The 24274-nt window shown below is 39.1% G+C and overlaps 2 protein-coding genes across 3 annotated transcripts in view; one reads left to right on the top strand and one right to left on the bottom strand.

Moving 5' to 3' along the window:
- Positions 1-3228: 3228 nt before the first annotated feature.
- LOC148716173 (uncharacterized) lies at positions 3229-10590 on the bottom strand. Of its 2 annotated transcripts, none has more exons than XM_088745876.1 (3): positions 10425-10590; positions 7870-7981; positions 3229-5048 (listed from the first exon to the last, which is right to left on the bottom strand). In XM_088745876.1, the coding sequence occupies exons 2-3, from the start codon at positions 7949-7951 to the stop codon at positions 4954-4956; spliced, it is 177 nt and encodes a 58-aa protein (XP_088602002.1). In that variant the 5' UTR covers positions 7952-7981; positions 10425-10590; the 3' UTR covers positions 3229-4953. The 2 variants fall into 2 exon arrangements, with proteins under 2 accessions (XP_088602002.1, XP_088602001.1); XM_088745875.1 differs by having other exon boundaries at positions 10412-10589.
- Positions 10591-11192: 602 nt separating this feature from the next.
- LOC148716172 (uncharacterized) overlaps positions 11193-24274 on the top strand; it is a 30223-nt gene continuing 17141 nt past the window's right edge. The window contains exons 1-9 of the mRNA XM_088745694.1: positions 11193-11402; positions 12723-12887; positions 14790-14952; positions 16579-16748; positions 18544-18605; positions 18831-19067; positions 21061-21193; positions 23177-23340; positions 23730-23954. Coding sequence (XP_088601820.1) covers positions 11240-11402; positions 12723-12887; positions 14790-14952; positions 16579-16748; positions 18544-18605; positions 18831-19067; positions 21061-21193; positions 23177-23340; positions 23730-23954 — 1482 coding nt within the window. The 5' untranslated portion in view covers positions 11193-11239. The remainder of the gene's footprint in view (positions 11403-12722; positions 12888-14789; positions 14953-16578; positions 16749-18543; positions 18606-18830; positions 19068-21060; positions 21194-23176; positions 23341-23729; positions 23955-24274) is intronic.

The following is a 24274-nucleotide window of genomic DNA, read 5'->3' as shown; positions in this document are numbered from 1 at the left end:
TGACTGAGATTTCTTTCTCTCGCATACACAGCAAAACAGTTCAGTAGAATCAAGAGATAATGAATTGATAATCTCTAGACAGCTTTCATACTGAAAATGACCGAATTTGTTGCATTTTCATGTGCAAGCTCCTAGTTCATAAATATCCTTCATCGTGCGCGAAAATTGTAGCTACATCTTTAATCTTAAAGAATCCGTGCGTGGAAGTTGAAGTTTGCATTTCTGAAACTCAGGAAAGCGAGTTTCACGAAACTCATATGGCAAATCAGTATAGGTGGTTTGCACGTTGTCATTGCCAGCGCCATGTTGGTGGAGCTCCTTTTGTTCGTCCACCAGCATCTGTTCCTTTCACCATTGTTACCTTTGTCTCTAGAGATTGGTGGCAAACCACCTATTGGCCCAATCTTCTCTAAATTAGAATCACGTCGCTTTCAAATTTGTTGCTTCATTGGTTATGAATGATTTATGATGTCGTCACATTCTGCCCGATAATATTCAGTGAGTTGTTTTCAATTAATTCTCCCTTTATGTTGAAAGTTTAAAATAAACCAGCAATTTAATCTGTTTATTTCACCCGAGTTTCTCTTGGGAAAGGTCTGCTGAAGCAAAAAATTTTTTTTTAATCAAGATCACACAGGGAAAACTAAGCCAAATATTCGCTATCGTCCATTTCGGTTAAGTCAGACACTCCATGGTGGTCATAAGGGAAATCTGGAGTTTTGGAGGTTTCTACACCTTAAAGAGAAATGATTCATTCTCAGAAAGAATTTTTTTATCAAAACTTGCATAAAGAAAGTAATATATTTCTCTTAAGGATGCCATATTTTCATCAAAACGAGGCCGTCTGCCTCTTCAAGCGACGAATGTTCTATTAAAATGATATTGTTTGCGCCTTTCGACGGTGACTTCTCACCATTCCTTCGGTTTTCAATCGCCGTCGTAGACGCTCGCCGATGTCGGGTCTCAAAGTCCCAATATAGAAGAGCCGATTTATTTGTGCAAAACAACTGTGTTTCATATTTAAGTCACGGTAGATTCGTGTTAGTCATCTTTTTTATTTAATTTGGTGTCGCAGTATTTTCCGAGGCTTTCTTAAACTTGCAAGATGCAGTCAAAAGATTTTAGAGACGTCTCTTATGAAGAAGAACTACAAAGGGCCAAGTGGTACAAAGAAGATCTTGATAAAGGTAAGTGATAAGATAAATGTTTCACGTTGAAGGCGGCCAATTTACATTATTAACTCCGAGTTGGTAAAAGAAAAATTTTCAACATCGTAATAGGTTCATGATAAAGGGGGTAAGTTCTAAAGAAACTGTGCTGCCGCGTCGGTGGGGGTAACAAGGTAATTTGGTTATCTCAACTAAGGGGCCGACCATTTAACTCTTGACGGGGGGGGGGAGGGGGAAGGTGGGTGATTTTGAAAAAAATTTTCCTGCAACCGCTTGTTGAAAGAAAAAAATTGCATGCAGCCCAAATGTAACAGAAGAAAAAAGGCATTTAGAACGGAAAAATATCCTGCACAGCAGATTGCTAGAAAAAAATTTGCAGATCGAAAAAGATGGTATGCTCCCCTTTCTTGGCACCCAGCTCCTAAACCGTGCACCCCAAATTGAGACGAAAGTTTATGTCAAGCCTACTAATACTGGTTTACTTGTCCACTACCAGAGTTACGTTGACAACCGGTACAAACGAAACTTCTTAACAACTATGCTCGATCGCGCGTACCGTTTGTCCTCTTCATGGCTTTATTTTTCTGAGGAAGTGATATCCAATTGAAGTACCTTTTCTAACGCGATGTACAAAAAATCGATTGAAAGAAATATCTTCATATTGTTGGAGATATCAGCGAAAAAAAAATTAGCAAATGATGAATATGATCGCTCAAGGTTTGCAGAACAGTCCGTATCACAAATAAATAATCCAAAAATGGTGGCTAGATTTACTGATATTCTTCACTTGCCGAGAAATTCAGTCTATTTCCGAACGCAAGATGAAGAAATAAGACAATCGGTTTGGTGCAAAAGTTTTCTTACGAAATAATGATATTTAGACAGCCACAATTTTTGCTACTGCTACTCATCAATTTAAAAGATCTTATCTTTTCGATGTTTTCTTCATATTTAATGATTCCATTGCCTTTTCTAGGCCAGATTATTCGTCCTCCCATTTTTGTCACCACATTCGTCTTCCTGGAAACAAATTATCAACGTCATTAGCGACTGCTTTCAGCTTTAAATCTACACGAAAATTAGCAAATAATTATTTAGGACGAAAATTACTAAACTGAAATAGAAATTGTGTTCATGTCTATGGTAAAAATTATTTTTGCATCAGATGGGAACATATTTGGCGAAGAAATCTTCAGAACTCCACGCACCCGTCTATAACTATGGAATTGCGCTCTCAATACGTCGAACATTTGTTTTAGCGTTCAACTACAGGAAAATATTGATTTACAACCATGCGTTCTTCCTTTCCAGAGACAGACAACCTCAATTAGTCGAAGTTCAAGTTTAAATGTTGCTCAAACGAAATAACTATTGCCAATTCGTTTGCTCAAGAAGTTGTGCCTTGTTCAGCTCGCTGAAAGAAGAAAACGCAGTATTTTCGAAAGTAATACTCACCTTCTATTCGTAAAAGCATTGCCTCGTGTCTGTTGCTTTTTTTGCGGTTCAAGGGTCTTCTTCCCTCCAGAGTGCAGCATCATTTTCTGGACTAACAACGACACATCTTCGTTCTACTGTACACAGCGTGGTTTGCTGAAAACTCACTAATTCTGATGAATATGGATTATTGGATTCAGCCAGTAAATAGCTGAAACGTCACAGATTTACCACAGAGCTATTTTGCACGCTCAGCAAGCTAATCAAGAGGCAAGTGGAAAGAAAGGCATTGTGTGTGATCAATTTGCAAGCGAAAGAAGGAATGAATTAACAAACACACAGTGTCAAAACTAGTTCGGTAAACAGGCAAGTACTCTGAAGTTGAAAACGCATTTATTTAGAAAAATTTTTCAGCAATCGTTGTGTGACTCGAATGCATGAAAAAGCCTGAAAGATCAACAAAACAAATATTATTGCAAGTTCTGATAAACAAAATCAGAAAAAAACGTAATTTGACATTGCATTAGTGACGGAATAATAGGCAAAATAGTGAAAAAATTTTTTTTCGTCTTATTATTTCGAGAAGGGAGATTTCATTCAAACAACGCAAAAAAGACAACAATACTTCATTTCATTAATTTATCCTTTACCAAAGCAACAGTTACAATTGCCTCACTAAATATTATTGAATAATGAAAATGAAGAGTAAATGATAGCCCGGAATAACCCAAATTAGTTAAAAATGCCAGTTCGTCAGTTAAGAAGCGACTTACTGAGGTATTCCTTTGGAGGGAAAATTTTAAGAAGTTATAGAATTGCAATTTACTTTTACAGATGATAGACTTGATTAAAAGAACGCGCAATATACAAAAATATAAACAAAAGCAATGAAAAAAAAACCCGCCTTTATTCCTATACGGAAGAGACAAAAATGAAACGGAACGCGTGCAGAAATACAGAAGTTCTGAGAAAAAAAGCTTCACGATGGTTAGGATTCAAGATAAACTCCCGTGACTATTCTCCTATGATCCTTTTCACATGTGTTCACCAGCTCATTACATCTTTTTTGTAAATTCACCTTATTCCGAAACAGACCAAGTCATCCTAAGTCATTAGTTTCTTTTTTACAAGGTTAGAAATCCTACTTTCTGAACATAGCCTACAGAACTTTAAACCAGCGGAGAGCTTGGAACAAATCATTATTTAACGCCGGGGAGAGGAGTGTGGAGGATTTTTTTTTGGGGGGGGGGGGACACATGGTTTTCAGGGGAACGGAGATGGGCTCAGTCCTCGCCAACAGAGTGTAAAAGGGAGACTATAGAAAATTGACTTATAATAAACTGCCAGAAAGCCTGGGACTAGTCATTATTTATTCTCGGGGAGAGGAGTGTGGAGGATTTTTTTTGGCGGGGGGACACATGGTTTTCAGGGGAACGGAGGGGGGGTCAGTCGTCGCCAACAGAGTATAAAAGGGAGACTATAGAAAATTGACTTATAATGAACTGCCGGAAGCCTAGGACTAGTCATTATTTATTGCCGGGGAGAGGGGTGCCGGAGGATTTTTTTGAGGGGGACATAGTTGTCAGGGGGAACGGAGGGGGGCTCAGTGGTCGCCGACAGAATATAAAGGAGAACCATAGAAAATTTAGTTATAATCAATTGCAAATTAGGTGGAGAAAAAGCCCTCTGCAAGGGTTGGGGTTAGGTAAGTTTTATCGTGACACTACAAAAATCATCCAAACTCCCTCCCTCCCTCCCTCCAAAAGGCGATTACCAATGACCGGTTCCTATATAAAGGACAGTTAAGTGCTTCTTCTCGAATTAGATTGACACCTGGTTAATTCGCGTTTTAAAAATACTTATTACACGCTTCGATGATATTCTTCCTGTAGAGATCAAACACTCTAGGAACACTCCGAGGAAGAACCAAGCGCATCAGAGCTTGAGGAATCCAACCATTATAGTTGTTATTCCTCAACGCGAACACTTTACACGCTCTGGTGGGTTTTTTTATCGGGAGTAAAAATGGTGAAATTTCCCCCATTTGTTGCTCTTACGCATCCATCCTCGCCAGCAGATTTGGAGTCGTCCCAACCATTTTTTATCAATCATCAGTGAGTTTCGCCCCTTTCCAGTACCAGTGAACGTTTTGAACTGGTGGATTGTACATGACGAAACTGCGGTCAGCCAGCGGAAAACTGGTTAGAACTTTTGAATAAGTGAGATAACTTCCGTCGGAATAACTTTTTAAGACTTCATGATCAGAGAAACTTTCGTCCCACCTTTTTCGGATTTCTGTATTGGACGGATTCAACGCCTTCTCGACTTTATCCACCGGAACTGGCAGGTCCTACATCATGAGAGTTTTTATCGGAACTTCTTCCTCGGGGAAGATTTTCATCCAGTAGGTTGTCTCGGTAGTTTTGTGAATTTCGCTCCAACCGCCTGGGAAAAAGCAGTAAAACAAATTAACCTATTCATTAGCAAAGAAGAGGGGGAGGTGGGCGGAAGGGCGGAGAAAGTCAGAGATCTCTCCCATGGAAGTGGCGGGAATGATCATCGGATTTTTATAAAAATGAGCCACGTAGGTAGCAGCGTAATCGAAAATAATCGAAATATCTATCCAGGGTCACCCTTCAATACAAAAGTACTGTTATCAACGGGGTTCTGATGATTAAGAATTAAAAACTATGAAATAAAACTCTAGAGCTAAAGTTCCTTAAATGTAAAGGCAATGAGTGAAAAAACGAGGTACCCAAAAAATCAAAACGACGGTGTGCAAAATCCAAGTTGATCCTTGGTCGCTTTGTTGTTTCCCATCGTTTTTAGTGTTTAACGCGTTATGATTTTGATTGTAGTTCCACGCCGTAACGGAACAGTTTACTCAGTGAACAGAATGGAATGACTGATGGTATCGAATGCCTTTGCTAGATCAATGAAAACTGCTCCCATTGCCATACAACTGTCGGCCTCCTTTCTGATAAGATCAGTGAAGTAGGTAACACCTAGTTCCGTTGAGTGGTTCCGACGGAAACCAAAGTGGTACTCAAAACGTAGACTATGACGCTCTGGATAAGCCATCAGCTGCTTGTAGACTATTTTCTTCATAATATTTGACAAAGTAGGGAAAATTTAGATAGAGCTATATCTGTCGACGCCAGCCGGAGACCCAGATTTATAGAAAGGGGGGTCACCTTTGCCTCTTCTCACTAACTAGGCACAACCTAAAGTTTTTAAACGATTAAAGAAAACTTCTGCTTCCTTTTATTCCACTTACATCCAAAAAACGGTTACAAAAACAGAGAGAAAAAAAAAACAAAATACATATATATATGCTAATTCTTAAAAAAAGAAAGTTTGAATAACAAAAGGAAAAGAAACACCTGGACCAATCATAGGTCAAATTTTAAAACTATTCCTGTGAAATATTTCAGATTAAAAAAAAAACCGGCAAAAACATAATATGCATAATAACAACACAACCCCAGTTTCAAAAGACAAATTAATGATAAATATCAAAGGTTTAGCTAAAACAAGAGCAGCGTTTCTAAGGGGCTGACCATTTAACTTTTGATGGGGGGTGGGTGATTTTGAAAAAAATTTCCTGCCAGCACTTGTTGGAAGAAAAAAATTGCATGCATCCCAAATGTAACAGAAAAAAAAAGGGCATTTAGAGCGGAGAAAAATATCCTGCACAGCAGATTGCTAGAAATAAAAAATTCTTGATGACCAGAAATCACCCACCCCCCCCCCCCCCTCAAAAGTTAAATAAGATAGATAGATAGATACTTTATTGGTAATTACTTCGCAGCATGAACTGAATTGCGTATTCACAGATCTAAAATAAAAATTACTATATACATGTATACATCTTATTATTAAAAAATACAAAGTTCGTCGTAAGGGAGAACTTGTACATTATTTGTGGCTCTTGACTAATCTGGCCGAAGCAATAAAAAAACTGTTTTTAAGTTTATTTGTCTTACAAAGTGGCAAAGCAAAGGTACGCTCGTGCCTTAACCTATGAGAGCTTACATAGCGGGGTGGTAAAAGTTTGCTTAATTTGTGCTGAGGATTGTTCATTATATTGCGAAATGTTGCTGTACACATATTTTCATGGTGGTCTTTCACAGTTGGAAGATTCATAATAGCTAAGGCCTGTTCGTATTGCATACCAGGACAAATGATTCTCACGGATCTTTCCTGAAAACGTTCTAGTTCTTGGTGGAGGTATTCGGGGAGAGAGTAATGAAAAAATTGTGCTGCATAATCGATTACGGATCGTATACATGCCGTATAAAAGAGGCAAAGGTCTTTTGGTGGGACGTCAGCTCTTTTTAGAGGAACAAGGAAATAGGTTCTCTTTGCTGCTTTCTTGATAATCTCAGTTATGTGAGCGTTCCATGGTCGGCCCCTAAGCAATTCAAAGGGGAAACTGACATCCAACCCAGACACGCAAGTTAATTAATTATAGTTAGTGTCATATATTCTTTGTTTTCGGCCGACACTACCGAGAGCGATTATTAAAATTTGCAATTGAAATTTACGTAAAGTTTAGAAGAATCCGGACGGCGGTAATTAACGCCAACTAAAAACCATTGGTTTTGTGGTTTGGGAAATAATATTTCAATCCAGGTGCATTCATCCTATTGTTCCAGATCCATTCGTCTCTGAAAGGGAATAGGTGAGGAGAGATGCACACCAACATCTCCACCTTGACCAGAATCCCTTGATTTTGGAATAAACGCGCAGCCATCAATAGGTGGTTTGCACTTTACGTCATTGCCACCATCTTAGTGGACGTAAACAATAGAGATCTCATTAGCTCCTTTGGTTCATCCACCAGCGTTTGTTCCAATTTCAATTTGTGGCCAATTGACAACTTCAACTTAGAGGCCGTTCATTTAACTTTTGAGGGGGGGGGGGGTTGGGTGATTTCTGGTCATCAAGAAATTTTTCTCTAGCAATCTGCTGTGCAGGATATTTTTTTCCGTTCTAAATGCCTTTTTTGTTCTGTTACATTTGGGCTGCATGCAATTTTTTTCTTTCAACAAGCGCTTGCAGGAAAATTTTTTTCAAAATCACCCACCTTCCCCCTCCCCCCCCCCCCCCCCGTCAAGAGTTAAATGGTCGGCCCCTTAGTTGAGATAACCAAATTACTTTGTTACCCCACCTATTACGACGTTGAGAATTTTTCTTTTACCAACTCGGAGTTAATAATGTAAATTGGCCGCCTTCAACGTGAAACATTTATCTTATCACTTACCTTTATCAAGATCTTCTTTGTACCACTTGGCCCTTTGTAGTTCTTCTTCATAAGAGACGTCTCTAAAATTTTTTGACTGCATCTTGCAAGTTCAAGAAAGCCTCGGAAAATACTGCGACACCAAATTAAATAAAAAAGATGACTAACACGAATCTACCGTGACTTAAATATGAAACAAAGTTGTTTTGCACAAATAAATCGGCTCTTCTATATTGGGACTTTGAGACCCGACATCGGCGAGCGTCTACGACGGCGATTGAAAACCGAAGGAATGGGGAGAAGTCACCGTCGAAAGGCGCAAACAATATCATTTTAATAGAACATTCGTCGCTTGAAGAGGCAGACGGCCTCGTTTTGATGAAAATATGGCATCCTTAAGAGAAATATATTACTTTCTTTATGCAAGTTTCGATGAAAGAATTCTTTCTGAAAATGAATCATTTCTCTTTAAGGTGCAGAAACCTCCAAAACTCCAGATTTCCCTTATGACCACCATGGAGTGTCTGACTTAACCGAAATGGACGACAGCGAATATTTGGCTTAGTTTTCCCAGTGTGATCTTGATTTAAAAAAAAAACTTTTGCTTCAGCAGACTTTTCCCAAGAGAAACTCGGGTGAAATAAACAGATTAAATTGCTTGTTTATTTTAAACTTTCAACATAACGGGAGAATTAATTGAAAACAACTCACTGAATATTATCGGGCAGAATGTGACGACATCATAAATCATTCATAACCAATGAAGCAACAAATTTGAAAGCGACGTGATTCTAATTTAGAGAAGATTGGGCCAATGGGTGGTTTGCCACCAATCTCTAGAGACAAAGGTAACAATGGTGAAAGAAACAAATGCTGGTGGACGAACAAAAGGAGCTCCACCAACATGGCGCCGGCAATGACAACGTGCAAACCACCTATACTGATTTGCCGTATGAGTTTCGTGAAACTCGCTTTCCTGAGTCTCAGAAATGCAAACTTCAACTTTCACGCACAGATTCTTTAAGATTAAAGATGTAGCTACAATTTTCGCGTACGATGAAGGATATTTATGAACTAGGAGCTTGCACATGAAAAATGCAACAAATTCGTTCATTTTCAGTATGAAAGCTGCCTAGAGATTATCAATTCATTATCTCTTGATTCTACTGAACTGTTTTGCTGTGTATGCGAGAGAAAGAAATCTCAGTCAGTTTTTAGTTCCTCCGATGTTTAAAATATTCGGTATATCAATTAAAATTGTCCTCAGATAAAAGAACTTACACACGTTTTAGTCAACACAGGATATCCTTCCCTCCGCAGCTACAGCGGTCAAACGATCGTGCATACACACTTAGATGAATGATTTGCAATTGTAAACACGGAGAGCCTAAGAGAAACGAAGTTTTTCGCGGTTAAGAAAAATTCTAAGGCCGAGACTTTAACAAGACTTTACCCACTTTTGCTTGCATTGTTTACACTCGTTATTATTTTACACTGTACAGAGTGGTGCGATGTAGTCGTCCGCTAGTTTGGCCGTGCTGGCAGCAGTTACTCTTTGTTGTGTTCATCGTGGAGTTGCTGGTAAACACCAAGGGGAATGTGTAAAAAAGAAAAAAAAAACCCAGAAGCAGAGCCACACAAAATTTTTGTGACTATATATAGCAGCTCTATGGTTATTGCAGGCAGTAGACCGGGAAGAACTGCTCAGAAGGGGTAGCGAAAAGTTCTGTCATTCGTCTTCATCACCGAAACAAAGCGTCCGCATTAAATCATTTGGTATATTTCACAATAACACTAGACCCCAAATTAACCTTTGTCCAAAATCCATCTTTCATTTGTCCTACGTATTGGAAGAGTGGGAATTTTAACCTTTTCTTCCTCAATTTACGCTATGCACGTGTCCTTAAATCAGTGTGATTGTTTTTAAACTCTTCTGTATGCGCTGTGTTTAACCACTGTGCTCGACAAACCACGTGTGAAGACTACCAAAACTGCGCAAGCAATAATATTAAATTCAGTATACAACCGTAGACAACCGCTTTCGTCGTGTCTTTCAGGTACCAACAAGTAATTTACTTTCAAAGTCATGCAAGCGTTGCGACTGATCACTGTGCAGCGTTTAGGACAACACAAGCTCTCTATTCCTTCCAGTAATTACGAGAACCCAAGTTTTTTTTTTATGTAAAAGGTACGGTATGAGGAAATTTGGGCTTAAAGTAACAACGAGTTCTTGAATTAGTTCGAAAACTCATGAATAGCACTTTTAAAATAACTGAATCTAAGAGGTAGAATAAATTACACCCCTCTGACAAGTGTCCCCACGCGTTCTACTTGCATATGGAGGAAGTGAGTTTGAATTCACAAGTACAAGTTGTTTAAAACAGAGGCTAAAACAACGACCTACGATTCAGATTGTTGGACGAATTATGATTTAAAACAAGTAATTTGTAGTGAGCTCAACGGTGAAATTGACTGTGAGCAGACTAAATCAATCGAAACGATCCAAAATGGTACTCTGAACATAGTACTCTGACCATCAAAATCAAACTGTTTTTTTGCCCACCGTTTTCTTTTACCTTTTTCGCGCTCTAATCTCTAAGATAAGTGTCTCGAAGATCTTTCTACGACCTTTAGAAAATAGCCTTTGTGCTTATCTTTTTATAGACATGCGCATATGAGATGCAGAAATTTGCATGTACCACTTGACTTCAGTTGAACAGGTCAACGCATCACTCATGATCCTGTGGCAAAACGTGACAAATGCACTACAGAATTATGTGAGATATATTTATACCAGTGAATAAGTAATTTTAGTATATATACCACACGCGTTGACTGGCAGTTGGGAAGTGAATAGCAAGTGCTATTCACCTCATGATCGCTCTACGGTACTTTGTTTTTCTAATAAGCATGAGAATATTTTTATATTAAAATAATACCATTTCAACTTTGTTGATATATCCAAATTAATTCTTATATTTAGTCGCGTGGAATGGGTGACCAAACAGTTCAAGTGAGAGCGATAGGAAATTTTATACGGCATTTACCTTTCAAATTTTCTCTAGTTTTTATCCCCTGTTAATGCACGCAGGCACTTTCGTGTACGCTTAACGTTCCTTTATGGAGTCGAATTGAACTCCCGTAAAACTAATCCCCTCTCAGTTTCTGAAATATAAAGGAATTTCTTCTTTAATGCTAAGTTTATGTACAATTTATTAATCTCGTTTCTCTTTTTCGAAATTGAACTTAAGACTGTTTTTACAAAATAATTTTTTTTAACATTTATCAAAACATGCTGCGCGGTCAAATAATTTCTTGTTTCTCTCGTCACCCCTTCTTACATTCCACAATTATTGAGCGCGCGCGGTCAGGTATCGTTTATTTCGTTGCGATGGTAACCTTTTGTTGCTCATTTCAAAAACAAAACGTCGTTGCGTTTTTCATTGTCATCATGTGCACATTACTACACATCATTTTCCTTTTACTATTTCATCCATTTCCTCTTGTCATCGATGCTGAGTTTTGGATTCCGATGATTAAGAAAGACACACCATGTAAGAACAAAATCAAAAAAAAAGAAAAAAAAAACAGAAAGAGAGAGAAATTGTGATCAGTTTTTGAGCAGTAATAATAGCGCGCTTCTCCAACGGACTGTCGTAAGACTATAATCGAAGTAATCGCAAGGGCCATTGTTATAGGGAGCTAACGCAGATAGATAGTTTAAGATGGGTTCAGTGGGTTTGACCGTTAACCGTAAAACGGCAAAACAAATCTAGCCGTTAGTCGTAAAATTGACAAATTTTAACCATTAATCGTGGAAAAGGTTACCGTAATCTTTTTAGCTAATAATTCTAATTACTACAAAGGAAAGAAATGAACTGTCCGCCCTACAATGGCCAAAATTTTTTATTATAAAAGCCACAAAGAAAGTATATTTTTATTCCTTCTTTCCACGCACCCTCAGGATATGGAACAAACTTCCGAAAGATATTGTTCAAAGCATCTCTTTAGAGACTTTTAGAACTCAAGATTTCCAAGTATTTTAATGAGAAACCTTAAACTGGTAGATATTATTTCGATTGTTGTTATTTTTAACGTTGGTGTGATATCTAACGACTTTACCGACGTATTAAAATGTGAATGTAGATGTAGATGTAAAATTATCACCCTTAGCCGTAAAATCCATCACTCCATTGAGACCCTCATTTTTTGATTTTAAGAAATTACGCAACGAGTTTACCATTAAAATAAAATTTGCACGGTCATTCTTTATGACAATAAATGGTTTTCATTATTCGATGAATTTCCTTTTTTTGTTCTTTTTATTACCCAAGAACCCAGTATATGACTTGCAAACTATCAACAAATCTTTTTTCACTCATAGTACGTATACGTAAACCGTGGTCAAAATGTATTTGCAGTAATACTATTCTGGCCCTAGCTGTTCGAAGGTTGAATATCGATAAGCAATGGATAAATCTCTATCTAGTGCATAGGGTAGTACGTTTTGCAATCACTTCAACCGCTCATTAAAGGTTTGACTATGCTCGTCTTTGGCGAAAAAAAAAAAGCAAATAACGAAAAAAAAAAAAAAAAAAAAGAAACAGAACAGATAACTGACTTCCTTGGACTTTTAGAGAATAATTTTCAAAGTGAAAAAAAAAGCATTTATTAATAGAATAAAACAAAAAAAACTTAGTCTTCCAATGATCAAAAACAATTACTAAACAAGACTACCATTGCAAGACATTTTGTTACGTCAGTGACTCGCAAACCAATCATTTGATCCAGTGGTTTTGATCTGCTAGCTAATTTACAAAACACGATATTCTTTCTACTTGATGAAATATTTTTTTCTTATCTGTTGGCTACAGACTGCATGAAGCCACTGTTGAGGAGCGAGGACTTCGACCCCGGACGACAAATCCAAGTTTCCTCTGAACATTATCTTTTTGGAGACCGTCGCCGAGTTGTAAATGAGAGTGTCCCTTGGTGCGTTAAGGACAAAACCTTGAAGGAATGGGTCCAAGTAGACCTGGGTAAGATTACTGCTCATATTGATAGCTGAATGATACACGCATTCTGATTGGTTCTTGCTTATGGTATAAGAGGACAGACGCCTAGTTGACGTCATAATTAACAAAATTTTGCTTTCTTATCACAAAACACACTAAGCCAGTCATTTAATCAAGGTCTAACCCAAACCGCAGCATGGGCCTCAGTTATTGTCGGCCTTATTGACGCTGTTCACAAAAATAAATGTTCAGATAAAAGGCTCGACTAAAATGAATATAGTTTAAGACACGGTTTTGTTACACAACGGCTAACTTTGTTTGAATAATCGGCCCATTGGTTCCACGTTGCCAAGTGTCTGTTCAGTATCAGATTAGAGATGTCAAGATGTAGTGAGAATATCAGAGAAGTTTTCAGTTGCGCCTCGTCTGCTACTCTTTTTGTTGTAGTTATAACTTTGCGAAGTCATCTGTAATATATTACTGAACAGAAGCCCGGCAACATGGAATTCATATGTTAACTTACACATAACTGCCAGCTTTTCCTAAGTTAAACATATGTGAAGTGCTCGGCGACGAAGATTTTCATATAAGCTTACATGAGCTTCGAATGTTGCCCAAAGTAGCAATGTAAAATGCTAAAACTTCGTGCCATCTTAACTTCGCGGTCGATATACTGAAAAATTTCTAGAAATGAGGTCAGATCAGGATTTGGGTAGTCAAAGACTCGTCGGAAGACGCTCGGTCTTCACTCAGTTCTACGGAAAAAAAGTCGTGTATCGTAGGTCAACAATCAATCCCGAAATGAGGTCAGATCAGGATTTTCCGGGGCAGTCAAAGACTCGTCGGAAGACACTCGGGCTTCACTCAGTTCTACGGAAAAAAAGTCGTGTATCGTAGGTCAGCAATCGGACCCGAAATGAGGTCAGATCAGGATTTTCCGGGGCAGTCAAAGACTCGTCGGAAGACACTCGGTCTTCACTCCGTTCTACGGATAAAAAGTCGTGTATCGTAGGTCAACAATCGGACCCGAAAAACGAACTGTTGAACTTTAAAATAAGCTAGGTCGGACTGATGTCAAATCAAATTTGTAACTCAAACAAGCTTTAAGAATTATCGTTTCAAAACAACGGTTTTCTTCCTTCTTCCAATCAATTTCACTAATACTATAGGAAAATTCATTACTTAACGATTAAACGCACGAGTCGCGAGGTGATGAGTGCGATATTGGTTTTCAAGTGCGATTCAGCGCGGAATTTACGAGTCAGGTATATTGCATTTTCCTTGAATCGCATAATTGATTACAAAATAAGAAAAAAAGAGAAAACAGCAATTATATTGTTTGTTTTTATCCTGAAACAAGAGATGCGAAACAATATCACTTAGCCTCGTTTTGAACTCGCAATTCCACGCTAAATACCTCGCTTCGTGAAGGTGTAGTCTGATCGTCCGGGTGAGTGTAGTCCTGAGAAGGACTGTTGTCGGTGGCAGTGACTGACGTTTCGACAACCTGTGCGGAAGTCATCATCAGAGTCAAGTCATCACTTGACTCTGATGATGACTTCCGCACAGGTTGTCGAAACGTCAGTCACTGCCACCGACAACAGTCCTTCTCAGGACTACACTCACCCGGACGATCAGACTACACCTTCACATGTTACCCCCGGGTTCAAACCATTTACTGCAATACCTCGCTTCGTTGACCAATCAGAATGTGAGATTTTATTTCAACTATGCGATTCTATATCATAGTTACTTAATTTCCTTTGCATCATACAGTTATTATTAGACACTTTTAGTATTAGCGATACCAGTGTTATCACTATTAGTATTATCACCATATATCATTCTCGTTCAAGGCTGTTAGTAGTTGTTATTGTTATCATCGTGGCTATTATTGATATTTGGACACCCTTGTCTTTTTTTTAGGAGCAATGAAACTTATATCAGGTGCTCTAATAGAGGGATGGGATTGGCGTGTCAGTCGAAGAGCCGATTCGGAATGGAAGTGGAGAGTGACTCATTACAGCGTGGAATTCAGTCCAGATGGCCGACTATGGACCGTGATCAAGGATGAACATGGCAACCCTCGGGAAAAAAGATTCTAATCATTACATCTCTTCTCTAGATAGGTTACAAGGATAGGCGGTGAGAAGAGAGATCTCCCTTAACTCACCACCCCCCTTATCTTCAACTCACCCCCCCCCCCTCCTCCTCCATCCTTCACCGCTCTTGTTCAGGTTTGATGTTCGCATTTGACGCCTCAAGAAGGTTGCGTTGGTGTTGGGTTCTCGTTCTCTTACTACGACATTTTTTCTAGAGGTCAATGACCTTCCTACCAAAAAAAAGCAAACAAACAAACAAACAAAAAAATACTTTCAATGACAATTCGACGAAAAAAAATCGAACGAAAATAATTCCCTCTTAAGTACCCACTCTGCTCCGTTACGTTCGTTATCCGGTTTATCTGATCTTTACAAACAAAAATAGCAATCAATACTGCTACCTTGCACTTCTTTTACACGGTTATGCTTGACTGAGGAAAGGGAATATGTTTTCAACAACAAAAGATGTAAAGAAAATATGTATTATTGATTCAACTTGACGATATAGATAAACAGTGCTAAAAGCTGAAAAAAGTGGACTCCCAATGTCTCAGTAACTTCTTGACAACGGTTAAACTTTAACTATATAAATAAACAGTGATAAAAGGTTCAAACAATAGACTCTCATGGTCTCAAATAGTCACTTCTTGATGATTGTTCAACTTGGCTATATAGATTTACAGTGCTAAAAGCTAAAAGCAATTGTCGGACTCCCAATGTCCCAAACAGTCATTTCTGGATGATTGTTCAACTTGGCTATATAGATTTACAGAGCTAAAAGCAATGGTCGGACTCCCAATGTCCCAAACAATCATTTCTTGATGATTATTCAACTAGACTATATAGATTAACACTGCTAAAAGCTGAAAGCAATGGAATCCCACTGTCTCAAACGGTCACTCGCTCCTTGATGATTTTTCAACTTGACTAAATAGATTAACAGTGATAAAAGCTGAAAGACATTGACTCCTAATGACTCAAACATTCCCTTCTTGATGATTTTTGAACTTTAATATATAGATTGACAGTGCTAAGAGCTGAAAGTACTTGACTCCCAGTGTACGTCTCGCACTGTCACTTCATGATTTTTTAACTTGACTATCTAGATTAACCACCTCCCGGTTAGCTCAATGGATAGAGCGCTGGACTGTTGTGCGGGAGGTCGAGGGTTCGAGCCCCGGCCGGACTAACACTCAAGGTCTTAAAACAATTTAGAAGAATATGCTGCCTTTCTATAACATCAAGAAATGGTTACATATTCTAGTCTTCTCGGATAGGGACGAATAAATGGAGGTCCCGTCTCCTGCAGGGTTAGAGGTAGGAGACGTTAATTTCCCACGCACGAGATTACTGTGTGATGGATGTCCCTTCCTGGGCTGGAATGGGTGGGTTTACTGGGCCCGCAGCAATTGGCGCAAGCTGTTACGGTGCCCCTGCCTGTCGGCGAAGCTAAGAAACTAAACTAATTAAAACTAAAACATTAATGGTGCTAAAAGCTGAGAGCAACTAACTGACCCCTCGATCAATCTTATCGAAAGCTCAAGTCATAGAGACTCGGTAAAAGCATGAGAAAATGTCTTCCTCAAATTTTACATACCTTTTGTTTCATTCCAGCATTTTCACAGCATCCGGGAACACAAATCTGTTCGAAAAAACGACTATAAAGCCAGGGCTGGTTACCAGTCTTTCGACCCGCTTCTTCATGCGCGGTTTTTCCGTATGAAACTTCATGCTTGGCGCGAACGCCAGTGTTTGAGTCTTGAGCTGTACGGCTGTGAGTCAGGTGAGTGGTGGAATCGCACAAGAGCTTTCAAGGAAGGGTTGTGATCCTCCGCTGGGGGACTGAAAACTGGTAACAATTTCAAAAAAATTAAAAGCTTTTATGTCTACCTTCAATTCTGTCAAATATCCTTTCTCGGAAGGGGAGGATTGAGTCCAACTCTGTTTTAAATTATGTAAATAACTCTTTTTAAGTTAACTACAACATTTTGCTAAAATAGAAATTTGGGAAACTTCTTGAATTCCAAAGAAAAATAAATTAAAAAATTGCGTTGAAGGAGAGAAAAAAACTATCCGGCTCTGAGAGAAAAAAACAAGCTAAGGGTAAACAAAAGTGTCCACTTCAATTTTCAATGTCAAGGTTAAAGTCTGTGGACGTTATTGGTTCATTTGAAATCACATGCGCTGCACGTGAATACACACAGCCTAGCAAGCATATCTACAAATATGACGTAACATTGACTATCGGATAAGGATATGAGTATGGTGTGCAAACGTTTTTTTTGTGTGTGTGTGCACCTCTCGAAGGACGGTCTATTACAAAAGGTTAATTTTTCGTATTACCTTTGACCTAGAAAGAAAACTGTGCAACTTTCTAATATTTTAAATCCTCCTTATTTCACTTTTAGTGTTGTTATGGTTTCACACCAGAGCTGGAGAAAGTTCGTAATATGGGCATGCACAAACCCTTTAACGGCTCTTTCGGTTCCAGAGTTAGTTATCAGTAACAGTTCTCTTAAACCAATGCAAGCAGAGACAAAATCTAAAAAAATTGGAAAGATTCCTACATTGAACTATATACATAAAGTATGGTTATTTCCTACCTTTGGCCTATCTCTGTCAGCGACTTCCTTCGTTTCTTCATATTATTTATCTCTTGTTTCTTGTAACATGGGCCTTGAAAAACAAACAAATCATTGCAAAAACAAATAGATTCATTAGCATAGGTAAGTAAAACGCTCTCTGGTTCTCTTTTTTTAATTCTAAAAGTTTAGATATAACACATAGAAGTTGAAACTTTAGCCAACTTCTTGCACTCAGTACTGATTGCTTGCTGCCCGCCAAATTCATTAAAGTGTCAGCCATACTTCTTTGAATTGGTAACAAGTCCCGTTCCATTTTGGGCAGGAGAAAAATTTACGAAAGCCGTGGTTTTCCTCTTTGAATATGGAGCACAAAAAGTTTTCTCTTTACCCTGCAAAAGCCCCTAATTGACCAGCTATTATCTATCGCGAGGGGGGGGGGGGGAAGGGAAAGGAAGAATTTTTGGAGGGGAACAAACGGTTTTCAGGAGAATGAAGGAGGTAAGTTTCTAAAGAAACTGTAGTGCTGCGTCGGTGGGGGTAACAAGGTAATTTTGTAATATCAACTAAGTTGAAATTATAAATTGGCCACCGTAAAGAGTTAAAAAGCTGACGTTTCGAGCGTTAGCCCTTCGTCAGAGCGATGACGAACGGCTAACGCTCGAAACGTCAGGTTTTCAGGAGAGAACAAAGGAGATCAGTTGTTCATCTAGAGTATAAGGGGTGGCTATAGAAAATAAACTGTCGATCAACTACCACTAAAGGGGGGGTCGTAAGAATGATACAATGTCTCCCCCCTCGTTAATAAAAAAGACTGGTCCCTACATACGAGCTTTTGCATGCCATTGGCCTTTCTCGTATCAATGTGCCCCTCCCCGGTCCTCAGCCAGCGAGACCTTGTATTGAACGTGGCCTTTGTTTCCTAATGTTGATATCAATCTGTGTTTGTTTCATCATTGATTCAAAACGACTCAAACATTTTTTTCCTGATTGTAGTTGATTGTCATTACATCTATCCCATTTACGTTCAGTATTGGCAGATAACTCTCAATTCAGCGGTAAGTAAACCTTAAATAATAACTTAATAATCATGAATTGACTAATGAGTAACTAATTATTTAATAATAATTTATTGTAAGTCTTTTTGCAGCCGTTAGTTGGTTTGTCGCGCAGCTCAATCTTCACCACGTGGACAGTTTTCACGATGTCTAACCTCTCAAAAGTAATTTACTTTGACAACCAAGCACACAACCGTAAAGTGGCTCATTTTTTCTTTCTCACAGCCATACATAAATAATTACGGAGAGGATTGGAAGGGCTCGGAGAGAAAATGGTGTGTGTACGCTCTTACTTACAGACACCACGAACCCGACTGGCTAGAAGTCGACCTGCTCTATCGCAGGTACATCACGAGGGCGGAAGTTGTTTTATTTTCAGGAATAGATGAAAAGTGGAGCCAATATATGAGTTATACAAAACTTCGATTCAGTGAGGACAGAGTGTCTTGGAAAAGCATAAGGGTAAGTCCATCTCATTATGGTCGCTTTGCAATCATATCTGTTTACATGGAGGTGAGGGACCCTAGATAGGTGAGGTAAACCACCTGGGTGTGGTAAACCGCCTATCCATGCAATCTCCTACTCTATCTTGATCACGTTTATATGATAGGTGGGGTAACCCGTGTAGACGGATTGCCCGGTGTGCCGTCTCAAGGTAGAGTAACCTGCACAGTGGCGGTTGTGTACATGTTAGATTTGTAAGCGCTTCAACAAACTCTAGAAACTTCCCCCCGGGATCACGGGGTCGTAAGATTGTATCTAAACGCGGGTTTTTCGACCACGGGTGGACAGGTTACCTTACCTACCTGTAAAACAAGCCCTTTATAACCAAATAGTCCAGCTTCTGGAGCTTATCTCACGAAGCGTGAAGTCGAAATGGTTGTATGGTATGTATGTATTTACGAATATTTAGACAGGGTAGCCCAGTTCAGCATAGCTGGTTTAAATGGGGCCCTGTAACACCCACCCATCCCACCCCAGGGGAGGACATCCACCACACAGTAATCTCGTGCGCGGGAAATTAACGTCTCCTACCCCTAACCCTGCAGGAGACGGGGCCTACGGTTTATTCGTCCTTATCCGAGAAGACTAGAATATCTATCCATTTCTTGATATTATATAGAAAGGTAGCAAATTCTCCTCAATTATTTTAAGACCATGAGTAGTGGTCCGGCCGGGGCTCGAACCCTCGACCATCTACACAACACAATCCGGCGCTCTAACCAATTCAGCTAGCCGGGGGGCGGTTAGCATAGTTTTCCTTTTGCGTTTTTATGGACCGAGACGCAGTCGAACTTGATCAATGAAGAATTTATCATATAGCAAAAAGATTTCACTTTTAATAAGAATCAAGAATGACTTACTTATGTTCGTGCGCTGGAAAAGAAAGGTAACTGTAATGGCGTGTGTTCGTTTTTCATTTCACAAATGAAAAAATAGCGTAATTTCATTGGTTCACAGTGATGAACAGTGATCGTCAAAACTTCAGTTGAATTAAGATAGGGAACTACACAAACTTTACGAGGATTTGTTTAATTGCACGGGATCAAGCAGGCAATCTCAAGCGGGCACGAATGGGCTTATGCTTGCTCGAATTGCCCATGAGAACATAGAATTCGCTTCATCTTGCTCACGGGCAATATGCCAGCACTACCAGCTATACCATTAATCTATTATCGGTAACCGTAAATGATCCTTAAGGTTTCCTTGACACTTTGTGTCATGGTACCATTTATTCTCCTGAACGGAGAGTGGCATTTTAGCAGTAAAGTGTTTAACCCAAGAACATAACATATGAGCCTCACCGCTCGTTTTTCGAGAGCTACGGCAGTTACGAAAGAGCACCCCTACCCCTACATTGAAAAGCTATGATTTAGGGAAATAATAACAAGTGAGAGGGGGGAAGGATTTTATTTTTATCACTAAGAGATTAAGTAAGGACATGCAGGCACTGCTAAATCAACCTTTTCCCATAAAAAAAAGAAACAAATACAAAAACAAAAAAACAAAAAACAGAACGATTCTGAATGGGAATCTGACTTGAGCTAACTCGATTTTAGGCATTTAATTACCAAAGGTAAAGACGAGCAGGCTTTTCAATGTCCAATCAAACTGTTCTCAGACTAGTTCGTCCTTTTCCTACTTTTTTTTTCAATTAAATCTACTTCCATCCAATCATTTTTGCCCATGGCCTTCCTATTTCTTCTGCTTCATTACTCGTTTCTGCGTAGTTTCAATCAACCATCTTACCCAATATTCTCATTTTCTATTCCTCTCATTTCTTTCTCTCCCCATATCTCTCCCTTTTCTCAAATTTCTCTCTTTTTATCTCATTTTCTTCCTTTGATCCAATAATCTTTTTCCTTTTTTTATCCAAGATCATTCCACTAACCGTACCACACTAAATGTCCAACTAACTTTCAGTAAAGTATTCAACTTTGTTTTTTCTTCATAGCAACCGGAAAGCTCTCGATCAAAAAGGATTTCGTTCGCAAATTTAATGTTTGGAACAAGATATGTGAGAATTCCAACCAATAACCTGCCGTACTGGCGCACTTGCATTAGACTAGACCTGTTTGGTTGTTCAGGTAAGTAAATTCTTGCAGGAAAGATCCATCGATTGCACAAGTACTAACAACCTGAAAGTCTTCTGCTTGGGGCGTAGCCAACCTGTAGCCCCGTAGGCCTGGGTCTACAATTTTTTCTAGACTTTCGAGATGGATTCTTACAAAGTTTGAAACAAAAATGGAACTTTCTTTGCGACATACTTTCTAGTTCTTATATAACAATATGAAGTAACAACACTGATAAATCCCCTAGCGTCAAATCACTAGGTTCGCTTCCTTCCAGAACTCTGAAAATGCATCTAATGGGTCAAAGAGCTGGCTTCGACCCGTTCTATAACAAAGATTCGTTAGAAAAACTGAAACAGTGTCTAAAGTGTACAAAAAATTAAAACATTCAGGCGATATTGACTATAGAATTACCTGCTAAGTGTCATTGGATCGCATGACGAAAAGCTTCACAACATACCGTTGCCGCTATTAGGGACCTTAAGCAGTCGGGACGGTAACGCCAGGGAAGACGTCGATTAAAAAATTGATTTCGGCTTTAACTAGAATTTTGAAAATGGCTGCATGTGTTTACCGTCTCTAACGGAGCCACACCTCAACCTCAGCATAACGTATATTAGCCGCGTTGAGTTCCAAGTGGAAATTACAATAATTTGCCGTCGCGGTTTCCGCTCTTAGACGACGAAAATTTTGGCGATTTCACGTTGTTGTTTTGCAAAGGACGGCTAAAAAATGTACAAAGTTTTAAAACGCACGAGCTTGCTATTGTTCTGCTTATTAGGTCTTTTGTTTCGCCACGTCCTCATTGCCGTCGCCATCGTGGTTTGTTTGAGATCCCTATTATCATCAAACAACACATCTCTGGTTCGCAACATTTTTAGGGGGAACCTTAGGTAATAAGTAAAGCTAATAGGACTGAGTAGAGTCCAATTCGTTAAAGGAGAGTCACACAAAATCGCGTTTTGTCCAATTTCAATGCCTTGACGCGTACACTGTCCCATTTCATTTTCCTATTAGTATTCAAATCGGGCTGGTGATAATCAGTCACGTTCGAGTGTAATTCGAGGTAATTGTGATGAGTGTATTTCACACAAGTGAGTAGTACCTTTCGCGCGCGCTGATTGGCTAGTTCGGAAGTGAATACCAAGTGCTATTCACACCCGAGCAGCCAATCAGACAAAAACGCGCGTCAAGAGATTAATTTCCGACCACTTTTCCCACACAGAAAACATTTTCGGAGTAAATTTTTCGAAGTCAAATAACAAAGTCTCGGACGGAAGTCGGTTCTAAATTAACCTAGACTTTCTTATCATGCTGACTATATGTTTGATATAGATTTCATGTAATTGTAGCTTGGTTTCCGTATCTTCTAAATACGGGGTTCGTTGAAGAAAGATCATCTGAAAAAACATGTATAATATCGTACTTAAAGTGACAAATCTACTGCCATATATGATTTTTACGCAAATTAAATTGTATACTATTTCTCTTACTAGTAAGTGTAAACTTGGAAAAAAATGCGGAAAAAAACACCCTTCGTAAAGCTTGCCTAAGAGCTATGGAGCACCCTTTGTTCTGCCTTCTCCCGATGCTGTTGGTTTTCCTTCCATTTACCACGTAACTGAAATAGAAATGGAAGCTGATTGGTCGAAAACCTATGATTTATTGCAACGGCAGAGTCAGAAAATTTACAAACTTTCCCCTTGTTCTTCCAAATCCCACGTGGGTTATGACACCAATAAGCCGATCAAAAGTGTAATTTATGGCTTAACCATCGATTGATTATTTATTCATCAACTATCAATTTGTTTCTATTTTGTCTTATCAAATGTTGATCACAATGTTTCGAGTGATGAATGCCTCACACAATAAGATGTCGATTTTCAGATTGGCCATTGATGACATTCTTTTTTCCCGCCTAATAGGCGTACGTATAGCGCGGTGTCAGAGCTCCCTAGAAAATAACACCATTTTTTTTTTATTCTATCAAATGTGCAGATGAAATGGAGTCTTTCGGAACGTGGGCTTATCCATCGTCACAACACACTTACAATCGCGACTTAGGCCACATACAACTCTATAGGGCGACTATCAACAAAAATAAGCTGAAAGATCGCAATAAACTTGCATTTGTTGAACCTGGACAAAGTCTGTTTTGTACGGTAAGGATTTTTCTGTTTAAAACCACTGATGCTGTTAGCTAGACAAGGAAATGACAGACGAACAGGGAGAGAGGAAACTTGCATAATATATTATATAAGTTTAAATTTAATGTTAGAGCTGATAGAGGAACAGAAAGAGATGGAGACGTGTAGGCAAACAGATAGAAACAGCTAAATACACAAATAGGATAACAAATAGGTAAACAGAAAAAGAGACAGAGCGAGGGGTAGAAAGACAGACCATGACAAGCGAACAGTCAGACAAACAGCGAGACTGGCAAGCAAACAGACAGACAGACAGTCGTACAGACAGACAGAAAAACAGACAAACAGCATATCCGTGTAGCTCAGAGTAGCTTTCTGATATCATTTTGTGTTCCATTCAACAGAGCCGTACTGCACCTAAACATAGTTCCGTTTTTCTTCGCATTGACATGAAACAGCCGCTTTCTGTCATGCGAATACTATTTCTTGGAAAAACAAAGAGAGTAGGCCCATCTGTGAAATGCCTCGAAGACGTGTCACCGCTTCGTCTGATTCTGTCTTCAAGCCTTGATGGAAAACTCTGGAGTCCTTTTGGAACATACAACCAAGTGGACGACAGGATCATGGAGGTGCATGACATTACTGACTCTTAACTAAGTTTGATTAGCTGTAACAAGGAGACAAAATGTCTAAAATCTAGAATACCTCGGTTTACCATAAGAGCTGCGGTCGCTATAAAGATGCACGCGCTCTGACTAGTTGAGGATTGCTTCACATCTCACCATAAGCACCTCGCGCGAGGTGATTAGAGCAGAGGCAGTAAATCTAAATATGCCTGCCTCGAGTTTTATCCATGTTACGCAGGAAGTGATAACCGCAATAGAAGAAAATTCGATTCAGTTCTGAAGAGCTGGCATAAAAGATGCCACTAAGTTTGGCGTAAGACTCT

Source organism: Stylophora pistillata, chromosome 14 (assembly GCF_964205215.1).
Source record: "Stylophora pistillata chromosome 14, jaStyPist1.2, whole genome shotgun sequence".
Taxonomy (NCBI): Eukaryota; Metazoa; Cnidaria; class Anthozoa; order Scleractinia; family Pocilloporidae; genus Stylophora; species Stylophora pistillata.
This window is presented reverse-complemented; position numbering and strand designations above follow the sequence as displayed.

Excerpts from the sequence above, each read along its gene's own strand:
- LOC148716173 (XM_088745876.1), bottom strand. The coding sequence starts at position 7,951 with ATGCAGTCAAAAAATTTTAGAGACGTCTCTTATGAAGAAGAACTACAA. Across the intron at positions 5,049-7,869 it reads CAAAGAAGATCTTGATAAAG|GCGGTTGGAGCGAAATTCAC; the intron begins GTAAGTGATAAG and ends GCTTTTTCCCAG.